This window comes from Phyllostomus hastatus, unplaced genomic scaffold (assembly GCF_019186645.2).
Source record: "Phyllostomus hastatus isolate PE091 unplaced genomic scaffold, TTU_PhHast_1.1 phas_contig_29, whole genome shotgun sequence".
Lineage (NCBI taxonomy): Eukaryota > Metazoa > Chordata > Mammalia > Chiroptera > Phyllostomidae > Phyllostomus > Phyllostomus hastatus.
Window position 1 is genome coordinate 47,585,582 of NW_025333835.1, and position 18,705 is coordinate 47,604,286.

Genomic DNA, 18,705 nt, shown 5'->3' on the forward strand with positions numbered 1-18,705 from the left:
CTGCGGCCAGGGTATCTCCGGGCTCCAAGCTCCGCTTCTCTAGGGCAGTCACAGGAGCCCATTCCCGGGGAGGGGGGGGGGCGGTGGTGGGAGGGATCGCTCTTCCGCACGTCGGCTGATTGGTGCCTCCCCTACCCCACCCTTCCCGCTGCGCTCCAGCCTCCATCGCACTGGGTTCCAGCTCTACCAGACCCGCCGCCTTCTTCCCTCGAAGGAAAGAGCCACTTTTGAGCTTCCTAGTGCTTCTCGGATGGAATAAAAGTGTTCAGGAACAAGTGGAAACCACTTGATTTCTCGAGGCCTTCGATTTGCGCGGTGCCCGGTGCGCAGGTTTTCCGGTGCTACCCTCCGTACCAATAATAACCGAACTCCCACACGTGCGTCTTTCTGCATCTGGCCCCAACGGAAAGCATCACGCCGCGGGCCCTTTAACAGGATGCGACCACTAAGGCCTAGTGGGGGGTGGGCGGGAGACCGTCATTGTCCTCGCTCCTGGAAGTCATTGAACTCCTCAGTCCCGAACACCTGGGAAGCGGAATGGTTCTCTGCGCTGCTCCCGGGGTGCCCCTCAACCGCGTCTACTCACACTGCGCTCTTGGGGTGCTCAGTTCGCTCTCCCCTCCCCCTCTCTTCCCGTGCAGCTGTCCCGGCCGCGGTGGGGGCGGGGTTGTTGTTGTGGCGGGGCGGCCCCGCCCCCTCCTCGTGGCGGCCCCGCCCCCGGGCCTCGCTCGGGCCCCGCCCCGCCCCCAGCCCCATCTGTGTGCGCCGGCCGCGCGGTGATTGCATCGGACCGGCTGGGGGCGGCCGCCGCGGGATGGGGCGCGGGCGCGGAGCCTGCGGGCAGCCGGAGCCTCAGCCGCCTCAGTGACTCGGGCGAGCCGTCGCCCCCCGCGCCCGCCCTCAGCTCATGCTCTCGCCGAGCGGCGGCGGCAGCGGGAGGAGCCGCCGCCCGCGCCCCTGCCCCCGCCCGCGGAGCTGAGGCGGGAGTCCGGCGGGCAGCGTGGGGCCGCGAGGCGCGCGTCGAGCTCGGGGCCGGCGCTCCGGCCGCGAGCGCCGGGGCCGGGAGATGTGCCCGGAGGAGGGCGGCGCGGCCGGGCTGGGCGAGCTCCGCTCCTGGTGGGAAGTCCCGGCCATCGCGCACTTCTGCTCGCTCTTTCGCACCGCGTTCCGCCTGCCCGACTTCGAGATCGAGGTGAGCGGCGGCGCGCGGCGCCCGATTCCGCGCGGAGGGGAAAGGCTCTCGGCGGAGGGCTCGGTGCGGACCGGCCGCGGCGGGAGTCGGGCTCGGGACGGGGGCGGGCGGCCGCCGCGCGCACCGCGCCTGCTCCCGTGAGGCGGAGCGGGCGGCGGGCGGCCGAGCGCGCTTTTGTGGGAGTGGGACCGCCGCGCTCCTCGGCCTCCGGGAGCTCTCTCTCGGGACGGCGGGAGCGGCGCGGCAGCTGCCGGCGGGACGGGGCACCGGGCGGGGCCGCGGGGCCGGCCGAGGCGCGTCCCCACGTCGGCCGGCGCGCCGGGCTGAGTCGGGGCTGCGGGGCCGCGGAGGGAAAGTTTAGGACTCCCGTTATTTTTGAACGGCGCCCCTCCGCTCGGAACGGGCGGCTCCCCTCATGCCGGGACATGCGGAGCTCTGGGGTCGGCTTCGCCACCATTATCGCGGCGGGAGAGGGGCGGCTCTGGCCTGGCCGAAGGCGCTCACGCCCGAGGCTTTGTGAGCGCCGCGCTCGACCGGGCTCCTCGCGGCGGGGCTGGTGGCGGGAGAGTGGGGGACGGAAGGGACCGGGTCGCCTGGAAGAGCGGCCAGCCCCGCAGCATCCGCATCCTCCTTTCTTCTATTTTTAATTTTGGAAGGCGGTGTGGAATATTTGATTGGTCGGCAGGTTGCATCGCGCGGTCGCCTCTAAGCAGTGTGCGTAGTAACTTCCCACCTTGTGCCTTTGCACAAAGGTGGGTGCAAACGGCGGGTCAGTTTTTCTTTCCAGTTCTGCCTTGGAGTTCGCCGATGGAGTCATCGACACTGGAGTCGCCCGTTCGGAGGAGCGAATCGTGGTCGCGGCCTCCCCGCCCCCACCTATCTCACTTTCTGCCATTTTCGGATTGATTTGAGTTCGTTTACTTCTCCAAGATTTTCTGTCCTCGCCTGTATTTTTAGACTTTGAGTCGTTTGTGGAAGCACTGTTTGCTTCTCCTATGCATGAAGTGTGGGAACCCGCTCTTATTGCAGAGTTAGTGAAATCGGGAAAACGAAAAGATCAAAAGGGCCAGGGTGGGAGAAGGAAGAGGAATGCGGGCTGATAACTGGGGCCGTTCGCTGGCTCCTTAGTTCCGTAAACTGATTAAAACAAGGAGATCACGTCGCGTGCTGCCTCTGTTTTTAGGAAGACGGAGCCCCTGGGGTATTTTAGGTAGCGCCTCAGTGTTTATTTGGAAAGTTTGAACGAGACTGCAGAAAGCATGCTTTTCACTAAAAACGTTCGGGGGACGACTGCTCAGGCTGACTCCAGCAGAGAAACAGGGCCGCAGAAAGGAAAGGTCGGGGACGCTGAAGGTCAGGCGAGGCCCCACCATTACTCGGGCGACCCTGTGGTTCCCCTCGGTTGGCGGCGGAAGACCGTGCGCCGTTCAGATGCCGGGGCTCAAAATGGTGGCTGTTTGTTTGGGAGGTTCTGCCCGAAAGCACGCGTCGGGGGCGCCGGCCCCTTCTCTTCCCGGCAGATCACGGTTTCCGAGTTGACGGGCCCGTCCCACACGTGCTGCGGGGAAACTCATCCTTCAGAACCCATTTATTCCCATTCTGCTGATGGAGAAGTAGAGGTACCCAGTCCTGCCTCATTGCAGTTACGTAGCGTCCTCGCTAAATGACTCGTGCCGCGCTGGGAGAAATACACTTGGTTTCTGGGCGTTAGCGCGAGTAATGTAGTTGCTGGCGCAAGTGCAGGCTGAGAGGAGAGGCCAGGTTTGCGTGGGTAACACATGAAACGTCGGCTGCAGGTGAGCCGTGGGCCCTCGGAGGGGTTCTGGGAGGCCGCCCTCTCGCGTGCAGGGCGTGCGCTCCCTCAAACGCGAGCAGCAGGAGTGGGTCTTTGGGCTCCATTTTGATAACTGCTCACACCTGCGTAACTCTTCTCGTTTCTCAGGTAAGATGTGTTTCCAAATGGTTAATGTAAAATTTAACTTACAATTTTCAGTCGCTATCAGAAATTAAAGTTTAAAAACTTACTTTTAGGTTTGTAACAAATTTGATTCCGTGACTGGAGACCTCACCAAGAACGCTATCAGTTTTGATTCTCTAAGTATGAATAAATTTATTTTTATTTCGTTTAGGTGAGTTTTTAATCTAATCCTTTATTGTCCTGGCAGTTTGAGACACAATCCCATGGTTAGGATTTACGATGCAGTGGAAGACCGTTCTTTAACAAAACGACACAAAACGAATGCTGAGTTGTACCTTGTTAGGCCAGCTGAAGAGGCTGTACAATCTTAACTGGTGGCAGCCTTAACAGACAGAACCGATGAGGAACACCAAGGGGTGGAAATGGGGTATCAGCTGTTTCAGGAAGCCAGTCTTCACTGGTGGGAAAGATCTCACCTCACCCTGCACCTCCAGGCTGAGCTCATGGGTTCAGAAAGTGCAGGAAGCAGAATCCTCGAGGACTTGGCTTCTGTTTGAAGCAAAGCAGCCTTTGGAAGGAAGGGCGGGAGGGTCCGAGCCACAGTTCTGAGAGAGGTCGGGGCCTCCCACTTAGAGAACTGTCCCCCAGACATGGATATTATTTTTGCACGTTAAAAAAAAAAACTTGGTTCGTGAACCTTGAATGCACAGGATTTCCTTGGAAGAGTCAATCGACTTAATTTTGGTTTGGCGGGGGTATGTGTGAGGCCTTGTGTGTTGCTTCCCGCCCCCCACATTGGGATTCTGTAATCATCAGACCAAAAATCTGTGAACGTATAGGCAATGCTGTAAGTTGTTCAAAATCTCTGACTTCAAACATAATACGTACACGTTATGTAAAACTTGAACATTAAAGCAAAATATAGGTGAGAGAATGAAAGTCACCGCACGGCCACCACTCAGAGAGACGCCGTCAGCACGTGGGGAGATCGCCAGACGCCCTGCGGTGTGGTTGCGCCCGGGGCGGGTGTCCGCCTGGCTTCCACAGGGGCGTGTGGAGGCGCCTCTGGGCAGCGGCGCTGCGTTCAGTGGCCATTACTCATCTCCCCGAAGGTTTAATGCTGTTTTGTCTTTTTCCTAGGCTCGTTATTTTTACAGTGAGTGCAGTCTGTTCCTTGACCGAAGTAAGGAAGGGGAGGACCGGATCTTTGCGTATAATCTGGTCGGGAGCGAATGGTGATGGGGTTGGTCCGGGGCCAGAAGCCCCACCCCAGACGCCCCGGGCATATTTTCTTCAGGGAAGAGGCCGGGGTGCCTCTCGGTGACGGTTTGAAAACGGTCGTGTTCAGTTGTCGGAGCGGCTCTTGTATAGTGTGGCAGCATAGTACAAATGATGTGATTGTCCGTCGGCTTTTGGTCCTGAGCGTCCAGCCTTTGAGGACTGCTGCCTTGGCCGCCCTCCCTGGAGGTGGCAGGGGTTCCAGTCCTCACTGCCTCGGCGCGGTGACCGACCGGGGTGGTGTTCTTACCTCAGACCTCAGACTCCTGGTGGCTGCTCCTGGTGTCCCAGCCTCTCAGTGGAGAGCGCCAAGGCGTGAGTTGTCACTCCCCAAAATAAGTAATGAAAATTGCCCAGGGCAGCTCAGGGGCACAGCCGTGGTGTTAGTGGGTCTCCCGCCCCGGGCCTGTGGACCCCTGGCCTGCAGGAGGTTTGTGTTGGTGTGCACGAGTGGGCTTTGCCGGAGGAGAGGGGCTACCGCCCTCCTCAAATCCCGAGCGCTGTCCCCTGCCGCCCAAAGGTGGAGAGGCCTTGAACGAGGCGGAAGAGTGAGCTGGCCCTGGACAGGGCCATCGGAGGCCTGGCTTCGTGACACCAGAGGCCCTGGGCTGGGAGTCAGGAGTCTGGAGCTCGTGCTCTGACTGTGCCCCTCACTGGCTCGCGTGACTCGGGGCAGGTTAACATAGTCTGGTGACAAGTGATACTCTGTAGGAGCACTGTGTACCTTTTCCCAGTGTCACCTCATTTTGTGTCCCGAGCCATCACGGTGGGGTAGGAGTTATTCTCACTACAGAGGGGGCAATGGCAAGTTCAGAGAGGCTGAGCTGCTGCACGAAGGCTCATGTGGATCTCAGGACCTTTGATGCCACACTATGTCTCACACAGTTCCTTTCTTACCATCGCCAAGGACATTTTCTTTTCGTTGCTTTTAGAGAGAGGGGACGGGGTGAGAGAGAAGCATCGATGGGGTTGCCTCCTGAACGCTCCCGGACCCGCTGTGTACGCATGTGCCCTGACCGGGAGTTGAACCGCAACCCTTTGGTTACAGGACAACACCCCAACCCGCTGAGCCACTGGGCCAGGGCCCTCACGCTGTTTCCGAGTCCATTTACATTGTCTGTGAAATGAGGGGCTGGACCGAGATTGCGCAGTGCAAGTGGACAGTTCTTTGTTTCTTAATAACGTGGGGTGAAGATTGTTTGAAAACCGCTTAATTAAGTACGGACGGACAAGTGTACGATTTCAGTTGTTTCTTTCAGCTCATACCACGCATCCACGGTGTGCTGGGTGCAGTGTGCTAGGTGCTGGGGATACAGTTGTGAACGTAGAAACACCTGCCCTCTTCAGTGGGAGGTAGACGAGTTGGGTGGTGCGTTGGGGTGACAATTAGTCGAGCGGGGCGGAGCCAGCGGGAGGGCCACACTGGGGGGTTGTTGCAGTTTAAAAGGGGGTGATTGGGTACTGCCCCCCTGGAGGGTGGCGTTTGAGTAGGCCGGCAGAGGAGTGATTTAAACTGAGTTAGAAATAGGTGGTTGGCCCCATGAACCTGTGTGTTGGGAGATGCCGCACGGCAAACGTCCTCTGGAGAGCCCACGGACGGGCGGACGGGCTGGCTCGTGGCGGGGCAGGTCTTCGTGCTGTTGGAAATCCTGAAGGGGGGTGTTCTGTTGGCGTGATGCCCCGGAGGGAATGCTGGGGCCCTTTCTGTTCACACCAGCATCTCGAAAGGGAAGTTTGTCTTTTCCAGAGCTTCTGCTTGCGGAGGGGAGCTTCCGAGGGGCCTTGGGGGCCTCTGCCGTTGTAGGAGGGGAGGTTTCCTCTCGTCTCGCGAGGGCAGCGAGGGCAGCCTGGGCTAGCGTCTGGCCGGCTCCGTGGCAGCAGCTTAGCCCGGCCTCACGCAGTGTCCTGGAACACGACGAGGATATCCTAAAATAATACACCTTGGCCGCACTCGGCACGCCCGACCGGCTGCCCTTTGACGGGGAGAGGCTCCGCGCTGGGTTCTTGAGGTTTGGAGCAGGCAAGAATGAGGAGCACTGGCAGGATGCTGGGAACCCAGGCGCAGAAGCTGGTGCGGGCAAAGACTCCGGGTGGGCAGGTCCGCCTGGCTCCCAACGGTGGGGCCAGGGTCCGTTCGGTGGGCCTGCACGTCCGGCTGACCTGGGGCGTGGGCCCACCCGCGTCGTTCCCTGGAGTTGTGGTGCCGGGCACACCCCACTGGGTTTCAGACGCCCCTCCCATGAAGTGGGAGTTTTAAACTGCACGGTTCCCAGGGTTTCCTCGGCCCCCAGTCCAGTGACTCCAGGACCCTTCCTCAGTGTGCACAGTGCTGTCAGCTGACCCAGAGTTGCCCCGACCTCGTGGGTTTGGACCCAGGGTGGGAGCTGTGTTTGGATCTGGGTCTTTTTTTTTTTTTTTTTTTTAAGGATTTAATTTATTTATTTTTAGAGGGGAAGGGAGGGGGGGAGAGAGAGAAATATCAGTGTGTCATTGCCTCTCACGTGGCCCCCCCCAAGGGACCTGGACTTGGCCTGCAACCCAGGCCTGGGCCCCAACTGGAAATTGAACCGGCGACCCCTTGGTTCGCAGCCCGTGCTCAGTCCACTGAGCCACACCAGCCAGGGCCGGATCTGGGTCTTAACATGAAATTTGTACAAAGTGAAGGCGCAGTATCACACTCAGTGCGTTTGTGGTGTATGTGAGCTTGCCTTTCTACGGAAACCGTGCCTGCAGGTGTGCTCGGAAAGGAGCTCCTCGGGCGCGAGGGTCGGCCGCTCCCCCGCGCCCCGAGGGGTCCAGCCTGAGCGGGGGGGCGAGGTTCCACGGAGCTCTGGAGGACGGGGGTCTTGCGTCACGTTACGCCCCCTGGCTCTCGTTTCTTCTAGGGAGCACGTGCATGCTTAGAGCTGGAATGAGGCCCGGCGATAGCTTCCGGCTGGCGGTCACCCTTCCCTCTGCTGCTGCGCCCTTCAGAGGTCCGTTTCAGCCCCCCGTCCTCCCACGTTTCCCTGGGTGCTGCTCCTTGGGTGCTCTCCTCACGCGTCCTTCACATTAGCCTGTGGCGGTTACTAACCCTTTGTACGGAGGACGAGGCAGCCTTTTTAAATGTTTTAATTTTTTTCCAGTAGTTCTTACAGTTGAGAGAGGAATCGTGAGCGGTTGAGAGAGGAATCTCGGGCGTTTTATCCCAGGGTCCTGTGGGCTTCGTCGGTGCTCCGGGCTCCTCAGCCGCAGCACAGGGGGTGGGGGGCTGGGGGGCGTGTTTCGGGTCCGATGAGCCTTTGCTAGGGGAGGCGTCCGATGCAGTTAGCAGCGTCCTGGCCTCTGTGCTCTCTCTAGCTGGTGGCAGCCTCCGCCATGACACATGAAAGTGCCTCCAGACACTGCCCAGGGTCTTGCATCTGAGCAGGGTTGTCCTGGTGAGACTCCCGTCTTCCGGGTGGAGTGGGGAAGGCTTAGGGTTGGTCGTCGTAAGGAAGGTGCACTGTGTGTGTGTGTGTGTGTGTGTGTGTGTGTGTGTGAAGTGGAGGAGTTCTTTCCTTCTTGCAGTGATTCTTTTCCCTTCATGCAGACATCTACTATCTCCCTTTTTCCCCTGGCTGGTGTGGCTCAGTGGATTGAGTGCCAGCCTGAGGACCAAAGGGTCATCAGTTCGATTCCCAGTCAGGGCACGTGTCTGGGTTGCAGGTCAGGGCCCCAGTTGGGGGTGTGCCAGAGGCACCTACACGTTGATGTTTCTCTCTCTTTTTCTCCCTCCTTTCTCCTCTTTAAAAAAATAAATAAATACAATCTTAAAAATACATTCTTGTTACTAGAAGTTGAAGGCAATTGAAGTCGCTCCCAGATATGCGTGTCGTTAGCAATCGCACATGTCAGCGACTCGAGAAACGGAATTTTTTCCTGTCTCGTGGAAGGAGAGCCGTCTGGGGACCTCGGGGAGGGGGCCGTGAGCCGACTCCCTCCGGCAGGGCCTGGCCGCGGTGGACGGAGGGCGGTCGGAGCCACTCGGGCCGGCGCCCGGCTGCCACTGCCTGTCAGAGCGCGGCTGCTCTAGACGGTGTCTTGGTGTTGTGCCTGGGGGACTGGGGGGGGTTAGACGGACCAGGTCAAAAGTTCAGTGAGACGGAGCTGAGCACATGTGTGCATGTGAGTGTGCGTGTGGGAGTGTGCGCGTGCCGGTCCTCGCGTGCACCTCGGGGACATCGGCACGTGTGCAGCACAGAGAGTTCATCATTCCCTCAGAATTTTCGGTTCAGACCACACCAAGCACAGAGCCTTTGTCGATTGTCACTCTGAATGTTTTTCATGCTTTCTCCCATGGGAGTCGCCTCTCAGTGTGACGGTATTTATGAGTCAGATGAACTCTCACTTTGGTTTGGGGAAGAAATGTGTGTGACGATCACTTCGCAGTAGGAGCGTGCTGTGCAGGCTTGGAGCCCGGGGGAGAAAGCCTGGAGAACGTCAGTGGTCATTTGTCCGCGGCTCCTGGAGCCGTCTTTTCGGGAAGTGTCCATCTCAGAGGACATCGCTGCCATCTGGGGGTGTCTGCTCCCCGCTGGGGCCCAGCGCCTTAGTATTCGTTCTTTGTCTTTTGTCGGGGAAGCAGGGCCTGGCCACACTGCTTCGCCCTCTCCTGCCCCGTGCTGCGCCGCCCCACTGGGGCCGGGGCTCCTGCGGGCCGAGCCCGCGGTGGGGGAGGGGAAGCGTGTCTGGCCTGCCTCAGGGTCCGGATCCCAGAGTTTGTGCAAAAGCCTGAAGCTGGTCACTTCCGAAGCCAAAGGAATTTTTATTTTCTTGGAGGGCGAATGACCCCTCCGAGTACCTCTTACCTGCCCTGCTTTGTGCTTCGTTATCCACGCTCCCGTTTAAGGTGTAACCTGGCTTACTTACGTAGGAGTCCGAGGAAGATAGTGTTTTGTTCTCCCGCGGAAAGGCCCTGACCTCGGGACGTCACGGTGGGTATTTGGTCGGTCGCAGTGACGGTCGTGTTCCCATGGCTGTCACGCCCCAGCAGGCCCGACTCCGCAGGAGTGTTGGGGGGCCCCTTTCCCCTGGGGGGGGGTTGGCCGCAGTGACCACCTGCTGTGGCAGCATGTCACCGCGGCCTGTGGCCCCCTGAGTTAAGTGTGTGAGTGGTGGTCACGGCAGACCGGGTGCACCCTTCTCTGCTCCTCTCCCCCCACCAAGATGTGGTGGAAACGGGAAGCCCTGGGGTCGCGACTGCACTGACCACTTCACGTGCGTAATGTCGGGCTTTCAGCTGGGCTCCAGTGAAAGTTCCGGAGAACAGGGTGAGTTCTTACAGTGCACAATGCCGCTGAGCTGTCTGGTTGGTGGAGAGTGGTCCCCCCCCCAGTGCTTCTAATGAGCCTCTGGCCCTGCGAGGTCATTGTTTCCGGGACAATGGCACTGAGGACTGTTGATGTGCTTGACAGAAAAAGTGTTAAATTAACAGGTCTGCTTCTTGAGCCACCCTTTCTTTCCCCGTTCCCATTGTGTCTCCTCTGTCTCCCTGAAAGGTGGTGTTTGCACATTCTTTCAGGTGTGGGAGACAAGGGTTAGAACCAGTGTCCTGGAGTTCTTTGTCCAGGGCACAGTGTTACGGGGGAGGTGGGGTGGTTTATTTTTTCCGAAACTTGCTGGATTAGTGTATCTACAAATTAAAGTTTAAATTGCAGTTGGCGGGCATTATGTTTGTTTCAGGTGCACAACACAGTGGTTAGACATTTCTGTCACTTACGGAGTGACCCCGATAAGGCTGGTGCCCCGTGACACCATGCAGTTACCCCAGGGTGTCCCCGTGTTCCCTGTGCCGCACTCCCTGTCTCTGGGGCTGCTTCCCAGCCGCCCGTCTGCACCTCCTAATCCCTTCACCCTCCCGCCCGGCCCCCAGCCCCCTTCCCATCTGCCAGCCACCGGTTGGTTCTCTGTGTCTGAGAGTCGTTTCCGTGGTGTGTGTTCGTTTGTTCCCGCTCATTAGACTCCACATGGGAGTGAGGTCACGTGGTGTTTGTCTGTCTCTCCTCTGGTTCCACTTGCACCCTCTGGGTCCGTTGGTGCTGCCGCCGAGTAAGGAGCCGTTCTTGTTCACGGCCGAGTAATGTTCTTCCGGGCGCAGCGCCGCGTCGCCTGTCCGTGGACACCTAGGGCGCCTCCACAGCTCGCTGCCGCCGTCCGTGACAAGTCCTCCTTGGCCTCTTGCCGTCGCCTTGGTTTTACAGTCTCATTCGTCCGATGCAAATACTGCCTCCCCCGCCTTTTTTCTTTCATTTCCGTGGGCGTGCACTGCCCTTCCCACCCTGCACTTTCATCTGTGTGTGTCTCACCGTCTGGAGTGAGTGTCCTGTAGGCGTCAAGAGTAAGGGTCTTGTTTTCTTATTCACTCAGCCCCTCATGTGTTTGGTTGGAGCATTTAATCCATTTAAGTTTAAAGTAATTATTGATAGGTATGTAGCTGTTGCCTTACTTACGTTTTGTATTTTTTTCTTAAGTCTGTTTTGTTTTTACATTTCTTGTGATGAGTTTGTTTAGCTTTTCCTTGTCTGGGAGGGTCTTTGTTGTTCGATTCTGAACGACAGCTTTGCTGGGTAGAGTAGTGTAGGTTGTAGGTCTTTGCTTTTCGTCTCTTTGAACATTTTGTGTCAGTCACTTCTGGTCAGAAGTGCTTCTTTGAGAGATCCGCTCCCAGTCTTATGGGAGCTCCCTTGTGGGTAACTAACGGCTTTTCTCCTGCTTTTTCTTTTTTAAAGATTTTATTTACTTTTAGAGAGATGGGAAGGGAGGGAGAAAGGGAGAGAACATCAGTGTGTGAGAGAGATGTCAACCGGTCGCCTCTCACTCGCCCCCTACTGGAGACCTGGCCTGCAGCCCGGGCACGTGCCCCGACTGGGAATTGAACCGGCGACCCTTTTGTCCGCAGCCCGCGCTCGATGGGCTGAGCTGCACCAGCCAGGGGGGGTGTGTGTGTTCTAAAGGCCAAGTGGGTGGCAATGACAGTGTGACAGCAGGGTTATGTGCCCAGCAAGGGGTCGAGGAGATGGCTGCTGAGGGAGTCCAGAGGCCGGTGGAGAGCCCGTGTGAAGCGTGCCCGGGAGAGGCCGCCGTGGAGGCTCGTGTTGGAGCCCACGGTGCAGCCGGCTGGGTCGGAGCGTCCCCTGCTAGTGGAAGGCTCGTGAGGAGTGCAGTTGGCGGCAGTAGGCGGGAGGTCACCGCAGGCCCCGGCCACCAGGGCCGTTCCTTGTGTTCAGACTCTGCAGACAAGGAGGACAGTTTGAGACAACGAACGTCCGGTGTGCCGGGCGTTTTAGGTCGGATCTGGTGTCGGTAGCCGTGATAGGAGCGGGAGGACGACGGCTGCTGTAAGCACTGGAGTGGGACGGGTGTGCAGTTCTCGGGCTGGTGGTGACAGGAGAGTGCCGTTGTCCTCGGTGGTGGCTCAGCCCAGGCAGGAGGGGGCCGCCAGCGGTGCCGGGGCCCCTCAAGAGGCTGGCGTCAGCTGAGGACGTCCGTGGCCTCAGGTAACGGAGAGCACTGAGCTTGCAGACACTGTGGAGTGTCCTGTGAACACGGACCCGGAGGCAGGTGGCCCCCGGCGGGGGCGGCAGCTCAGTGGCCGGGGTCGGCCAGCGCTCAGGCCACGCTCGGCTCCCCGTCGCAGGGTGGGTGCCGCCGTTGCCAGGCCTGTGCCGCGGCGCGGGGCTCGGAGCTTGGAGCTTGGGCCCCTTCCCCTGGAAGGCGGCCGCGCTGCCCCCGAGTCTGGGGAGGAGGCGCGGGAGGGAGAGCTCGAGAGAGCGGTGGGGAAGGGAGAACTTGAAAATGAGCGCGGACTTTTTTACAGGTGACACAGGTACTGTGGTGAGAGGGAAAGCCAGTGTCTCACGTGTTAGGGCTGCCCTGAAGGAGTCGGCCGCTGTAGGGCACCCCCACCGCCTTTTTTCATCGTGAAAATCCCGCCTGCGTCCAGCTCCTGCCCCGGACTGCGCGTCAGTATGGCTCTTCTCCCCCACCCACCCCCCCAGGGTCAGTGGCTCCGTGTTTCAGCGTCCTGCTTAGCAGAATAAAAATGGAAATCCAGACACAGAAGTGGACCCCTTTTTTCAGTCGAACCCTCGATTTGCTCTTGCTCAGCTGTGTATGGTTTGGGTACTTGGGTTGGGCGCTTGTCTCTGCTGAGGAGGGAGTGGTCTGGGAGACCCTGGGGGGCTCCGGTCCTCGTGGGGCGAGCATGGTGCGCAGGAGCACAGCCGGGTGTGGGTCGTACGTGCTCCGCTGATGACAGGCTCCCAGGGCCCGGCGAGTTACGGTTCACCAGAAGGGCCGTTTTTCGTTTCTTTGTTTCTTTGATCTTTCTCCTGTGGCTCTGCAAAAATTTTGGGAGGTTATCTGGCAGCTCTCCTGGCCTCTTTGCCTGTCTCTCCTCCCTTCTCTGAGTCAGGTACACTTGTGTCCTGGCAGCCATCCACCGCATCTTGCAAGGAGAGGTGAACTGGGTCGGTCGCCGCCCCGTTCTTGGGGGTGTGACCAAGGGGAGACGGGGGTCACCGAGTCAGTGTGGGAAAGAGCCTGGGAGGCAGGCGCGAGAAGCGAGCTGCGACCCGGAGCCTGCGAGCGGGAGCAGAGGCAGCACCTCAGCCGGGGGTGGGGGGGCCTGCGCGCGGGGGCTCTGCGCCCACCCCGGGGAGCGCGTCCTGCAGGCGCCCCACGTCTGAGGCAGCCTGCACGCCCTGCCCCCCAGAGCCCAACGCTTGCCAATGTTTCTGTGCGTATATTCAGTGTTTTACACACGTAGGTGGGATTGTATTTCAGCTCCTCTTCTGAATCCTGTTTTATTCTGTTAATAATATCGCATGACATAAAATGCCTTTTCAGCACTTACATTATAACCTTTAATAGCTGCAGGAAATTATGATTTATTTAACCAATCCTTTGTGGGTCATTAAGGTTATTTTTAGTTGTTTACTATCATAACAACCGCGGACAGAAGATATTTCTCCCCAGATGGGACTGGTGTTTTTAATCTGAAGTCTTAGGTTTTTTTCCCTAGTCATTTTTTATCTCACGTTCCGTGATAAAAGCCAGAGTGAACTTGGTGCGCGTGGCGGGCGCTCCGGGCCCTGTGCCAGGTGTGCCTCCCGCGTCGCCCGCTCTGCCCTGCACCCCCGCGGGAGCGGCCCTGACGGCCGGCAGTCTCCGCGTGCTGCGCGGTGGTTTGTGTGCGCCTTGGGGTCAGCGCCGCAGCGAGTCTAATCAGCGTCCATCTCTGCTCTTAGTTACAGTTTTTTTCTTGTGACGGGAACTTTTAAGACCTACTTTATTAGCAGCTTTATACAGGACTACAAATTACTGGCACCACACAGTACATTACATCCCTGGGGCTGATTCTGTAGCTGGGGTGCAGTGTTTGACCCCCACCCTTCTTTCACTGCGCAGAACGCCCTCGAGGCCCGCCTGTGCTGGTGCAGGTGGGAAGAGTTCCTTGTTTTGACCGAATGATGCTCCGTTGCACGCACGCACGCACGCACCAGAGTTTCATTCACTCATCCGTCGGTGGACACAGTTGCTTCCGTGTCTGGCCGTTGTAAGTGCTCAGTGAGCGTGGGGAGGCAGGTACACTGGTTTCATGTTCTTCAGATAAGTACCCAGGCAGATCCGTTTGTAATTTTTGAGGGAACTCCCCACTGTTCTCCGCAGGGGCTGCCCCAGTCTGCATTCCCACCAGCAGCGCACGAGGGTCGTTTTCTCCGCGTCCTCGCCGGCCCTGGCTGTGTGTGGACTTATTGCTGACGGCCGTTCTGACAGGAGTGATGGGGTGTCCCATCGTGGTTTTGATCTGCATTTCCTTGATAATTAGTGATGTTGAACAACTTTTCGTGTACCTGTTGGCTGTGTGTCTTGTTGGAAAAGCATCTGTTCAGATCCTCTTTTGTGATTCAGGCTTTCAGTCTAGGGCTGTGCCTTGTGTTCAGCTTCTGGGCCCCCTGGCCCCTTTCATGGGGGGCGGTCGCCCCGTCTTTCCTTGCCCTTTTAGGAGGAGCGCATCTGAACGACGGTTCCTCACTTTGGGTTTGTTGGGTTCACCCCTGCGATGAGGCTCGGGTGCTGTGTCTCTGGCAGGACCGCGGAAGCAGCGGCCAGTGTCCTGCACGCGTCCGGGCGGGGGTGGTCAGTGCTCAGTGTGCTCCCTCCGCGTCCGCCGTGTCTGCCAGGCCCGCCTCTGCACTGCTGAGTCGCTGCCGTGGACGGCCCGGGGGGCAGACTCGCCGCGAACACGCTGGCGCACACCACACTCTCGCCCGTTCTTCAGTTTGTTAGCCCACGTGCGACCCTCCGCCCGAGTCGTTGCACCGTAGTTGCTGGTCATCTTCAAATTCCTTATTCCCTTCGTGCTTACAAATTGTATGCAGTTTTTATGTGTAGATTTTAAGTGATTCGAGACTTTTTAGTGTCTGATAAGAATATAACTTCATAAAGTTTTTTGTTTTCTTTGAAGTATGCTATAGTGGATTATAACAATATTCACAAAGTAAAGTCATTTTTTTTAACTGAGGAATTTTACCCCAACTTTTAAAAAAAGATTTTATTTATTTATTTTTAGAGAGGGAAGGAAGGGAGAAAGAGAAACATCAATGTGCGGTTGCTGGGGGCCGTGGCCTGCAACCCAGGCATGCACCCTGACTGGGAATTGAACCTGCGACACTTCGGTTCGCAGCCCGCACTCAATCCACTGAGCTACGCCAGCCGGGGCTGAAAGTCACTTTTAAAGCTTTAGATGTCCTGTCGTCATTTTATTTAAAAAAGCTTCAAACCTACCCTTAGATGTATTAGTTGTTAACATTTCACCACGTGAGCTTTTTCCTGAGTCGTTTTAAAATAAGTTGACAATGTGGTGATCCTTTATCCCCAAAACACCTTTTGGCATTTCCCGGGAATGGGGACCTTCTCCCAAAAGACCACAGTAGCCTGCTCACATTGAACGAGACCAGTGCTGATGCTTTAATGACATCTCGGCATCCACGCGTCTCCACAAGGACGGTTTTCCATCGGTTGATGGGAGGGTGCCGATTCGCCGTCCCACCTGTTCCCACGCTCACTGGCCGATGGGCCCTGCCAGGGATGCAGCCCTCAGCCATGGGTTCGAATCCGGCGTCCCTCACTTGGCGTGGTGCACCTGCGGCCCGTGTGTGTTGCACGTGTCAGCCCTTCGTTCCTGTCATCGCTCAGTAATGTTCCATGGACGGGACAGACCAGTCACGGGGGGGGGAGGGAGGGGGCGTTGGAGTCCTTTCCCGTTGTGAGTAAGTCGCTGAAGCACGCCCTCCCTGAGGTCACGCGAACCCTGTGGTCGCTGAGTCACGGGGTAGATGTGTGTACGCAGAGAACTGGTCTCCTCGCTCCTGGTCTTCCCACAGCCGTGTGAGTCTCAGCTCCGCATCCAGCCTTTGTGACCGGCCGTGTTTTCTGTTTTTGTTTGTTTTTAAAATTTCTTTAAAATTTAAAAACCATTTGATTTACTTTCAGAGAGAGAGGAAGGGAGGAAGAGAGGGAGAGAAACATAGTTTGTGGTTGCTTCTCGTGCACCCCTTACTAGGGTCCTGGCCCGCAACCCGGGCCTGAGCCCTGACCGGGGATGGAACTGGCGACCCTCCAGTTCTCAGGCTGGCACCCAGCTCGGTCCGCTGAGCCGCACCAGCCGGGGCACGTCCAACCTTGTAATGAGCTGCCAGCCTTGCTTACTGCAGCGGCTGCACCCACGTCTGTTCTCAACAGCCGGGTTCGAGGCCCGGCCACGCCGCAGCGCCGTCTGGCCTCGTCGCCTGTCTCTGTGATGATGGGCGTCCCGGTGGGCACGGAGTGGCATTGGGTCGTGGTTTTCATTCGCGTCTCTAGTGCTTAGGACGTTCGGCACCGTGTGTGTGTGTGTGTGTGTGTGTGTGTGTATTAGCTATTCATGTATCTTTGATGAAATTTCTGTTACGGTCTTTTGCCCATTTAAAAAATTGGGTTGCTGTCTAAGTTTGTATGTTCTGAATACAAATCCTTCTGATGTGTATTTTCTCGCAGTATGTGGGTTGTCTTTTCAGATGTTTAAAATTTTTATGAGTTTTAATTTATCAGTTTATTTTTATATGGTTGTATGTTACCATTTTCTTTCTGAAAGTCACAAAGTTTTCTTTTGGAAGTTTTACTGTTTCAGATTTTATATTTGGGTCTGTGATCCATTGTGGTTGATTTTTGGCGTATAGTTGGAGGTATTGATCAGAGTTTCTTTCAGTTCTGTTTGTGCATGCATTCCAGCAACTTGCGAAACGCCAGCCTTCATCCAGTGAATTGCTTTTGTGCTTTTGTCCAGGATTGGTTACCTGTATACATATGGGCTTATTTTTGTTACTCTGTTTGCCTGTGTTCAGACCAGTGCCACACTGTCTTAATTATTGTGGCTTTGTAAGAAGTCCTAAAACTAAGTAATGTTAGTAACGTTCACGCTGTTGTTCATTCTCAGGTGTTTGGGCTATTTTATATTGTTTGTGCTTCCACAGGAATTTTAGAATTTATCAGTTTCTACAGAAAGAAAACCTGCTTGGGATTTTGATTGGAATTGTGTTGAATGCATAGATCAAATTGTAGAACACTCCACATAATAGTATTTAAGTTTTCGGATTCCTGAAAATGCTGTATCTCTCTTTGTTTAGGTTTCCTATAAGTTCTCACCGAAAAGTGAGTATTTTTCTTTTCACTGTTTAGGTCTCTCATATTTTTGTTGTGAGACTTAATTCTGAAGCATTTCATACTTTTAAAATGCTGTCGTACATTTTTAAAATCCCAGCTGTTTTTTGCTGGTACACAGAAATATGATTGAGTTTTGCACATTGACCTTGGCTCCTGGTTCCCCACCTGGCTGTCCCCCGCTCCCTTCCGTCGCCGCCGTCCCCCTCCCTCCCCGCGTCCCCGTGCTGGACCGGGCGTCCCCTGAGGTGCCTGCCGGTTCCGAGCTGCTTGGCAGTGCCGCGTGTTTGGAGAGTGTTCGGAGAGCTCTCTGTTACTGGGTTTCATTTTGTCTTGGTCCGATAGGGTGCTCCATGCGACTTGCGTCCTTTAAAATTGACCGAGACGTGTTTTACAGCCCAGAACGTGGCTCTTGCTAAAGGGTTTGCGCGCGTTTGAAAGACTGTGTCTGCTGCTGCTGCTGACTGGGGTGTCTACAGATGCTCAGTTCAGGAACTTTAAAAATCTGCTGACGCAGCACGGAGCAAACGTGGGATGGATTTGTCTCCCTCCCCCAGACTCACAGGGTGAGTCCTGGAGGTCCGGCCGGCAGCTCTCCCTGCAGCTCCTCGGCGTCTGTCCTCGGACGGGGTGGCAGCTCTGAAGGACAGGATTTCATTGTCGCACTGACCAGCCACCGAGGTCACCCAGTTGGTTACTTAATAATTAAATGAAGTTGCTTGTAATTCATTGAGCCTTCGCAGAACTAATTAAAATAACCCTTTCCTGCCCAGTATGCCTGGGGATGCTCCTGTGGAAAGGGAAAAGTCTGAAGCCCATGAAAACTCTCTTGGGACGAAGAAGCAGAGGTTTCGGTCAGTTTCGAGAGAAGGACCCGGTTTAAGCAGCACGCTAAGTGTGAGCAAGACAGACGCAGGTCCCGGTCCGGAGGGGAGCCCTGAAACCACGCGCGTGCTCCTTCGGCAGCGGTGTCCTCGGGGTCCTCGTGGGGGAGCTGCGTGCCAGCTCTCCCTTGGCTGGGAGTCTGGGGCCAGCCCTGTCCGCAGCCAGTGCCCCCGTCCTGGAGAGTTTCCAGCGGCAGGGCGTTGCCCCGGTGAGCCGAGCCGAGCCGGCCCTGCGCGCGCGGCAGCCTGGGGCGCAGAGGAGGCTGGTGAGAGGGAAGGCCGCGCTGGGCCGGTGGCGAGTCACAGGCGATGACAGAGATGACAAAGGGCTGGGCTTGCAGACCTGGAGGAGACCTTGCGCCAGGTGCCTTACCTCGGCCTTCCCTCTGCAGACGGGCCAGCTGGCGGCAGAGGGATGGGACACAGGAAAGGCGGGCTCTGGTTGGCCGCGGGAGCGGGGTGGCTGGCCCCGCGGGGGGCCTGCCCGCACTGGGACTCGCACACGCGGCTTTCCAGTTCCGGGTGGCACTCCAGCCCGCCGAGCCGGCCGGGGAGCTCCTGAGTGTCGGTTAGGACAGGAATCTCCAAAGCTGCTTCCGTGACTTACGTGGTCTCGTCATCAGCTGCTGGTACAAACCCCTGAACGATTATTGTTTACTTTTTCAAGTTCATTTTACAAATTTAGGTACAATTTACGTGACATAATGCTA

General features: G+C 57.0%; 1 protein-coding gene across 2 annotated transcripts in view; it reads left to right on the forward strand.

Annotated features, from left to right (window-relative positions):
* The first annotated feature begins 937 nt into the window (after positions 1 to 937).
* The window catches only part of LOC123818782 (cat eye syndrome critical region protein 2), an 84,649-nt gene continuing 66,881 nt past the window's right edge, over positions 938 to 18,705 (forward strand). For both annotated transcript variants that reach the window (XM_045839042.1, XM_045839043.1), the window contains exon 1: positions 938 to 1,192. In XM_045839042.1, coding sequence (XP_045694998.1) covers positions 1,067 to 1,192 — 126 coding nt within the window. In that variant the 5' untranslated portion in view covers positions 938 to 1,066. The remainder of the gene's footprint in view (positions 1,193 to 18,705) is intronic.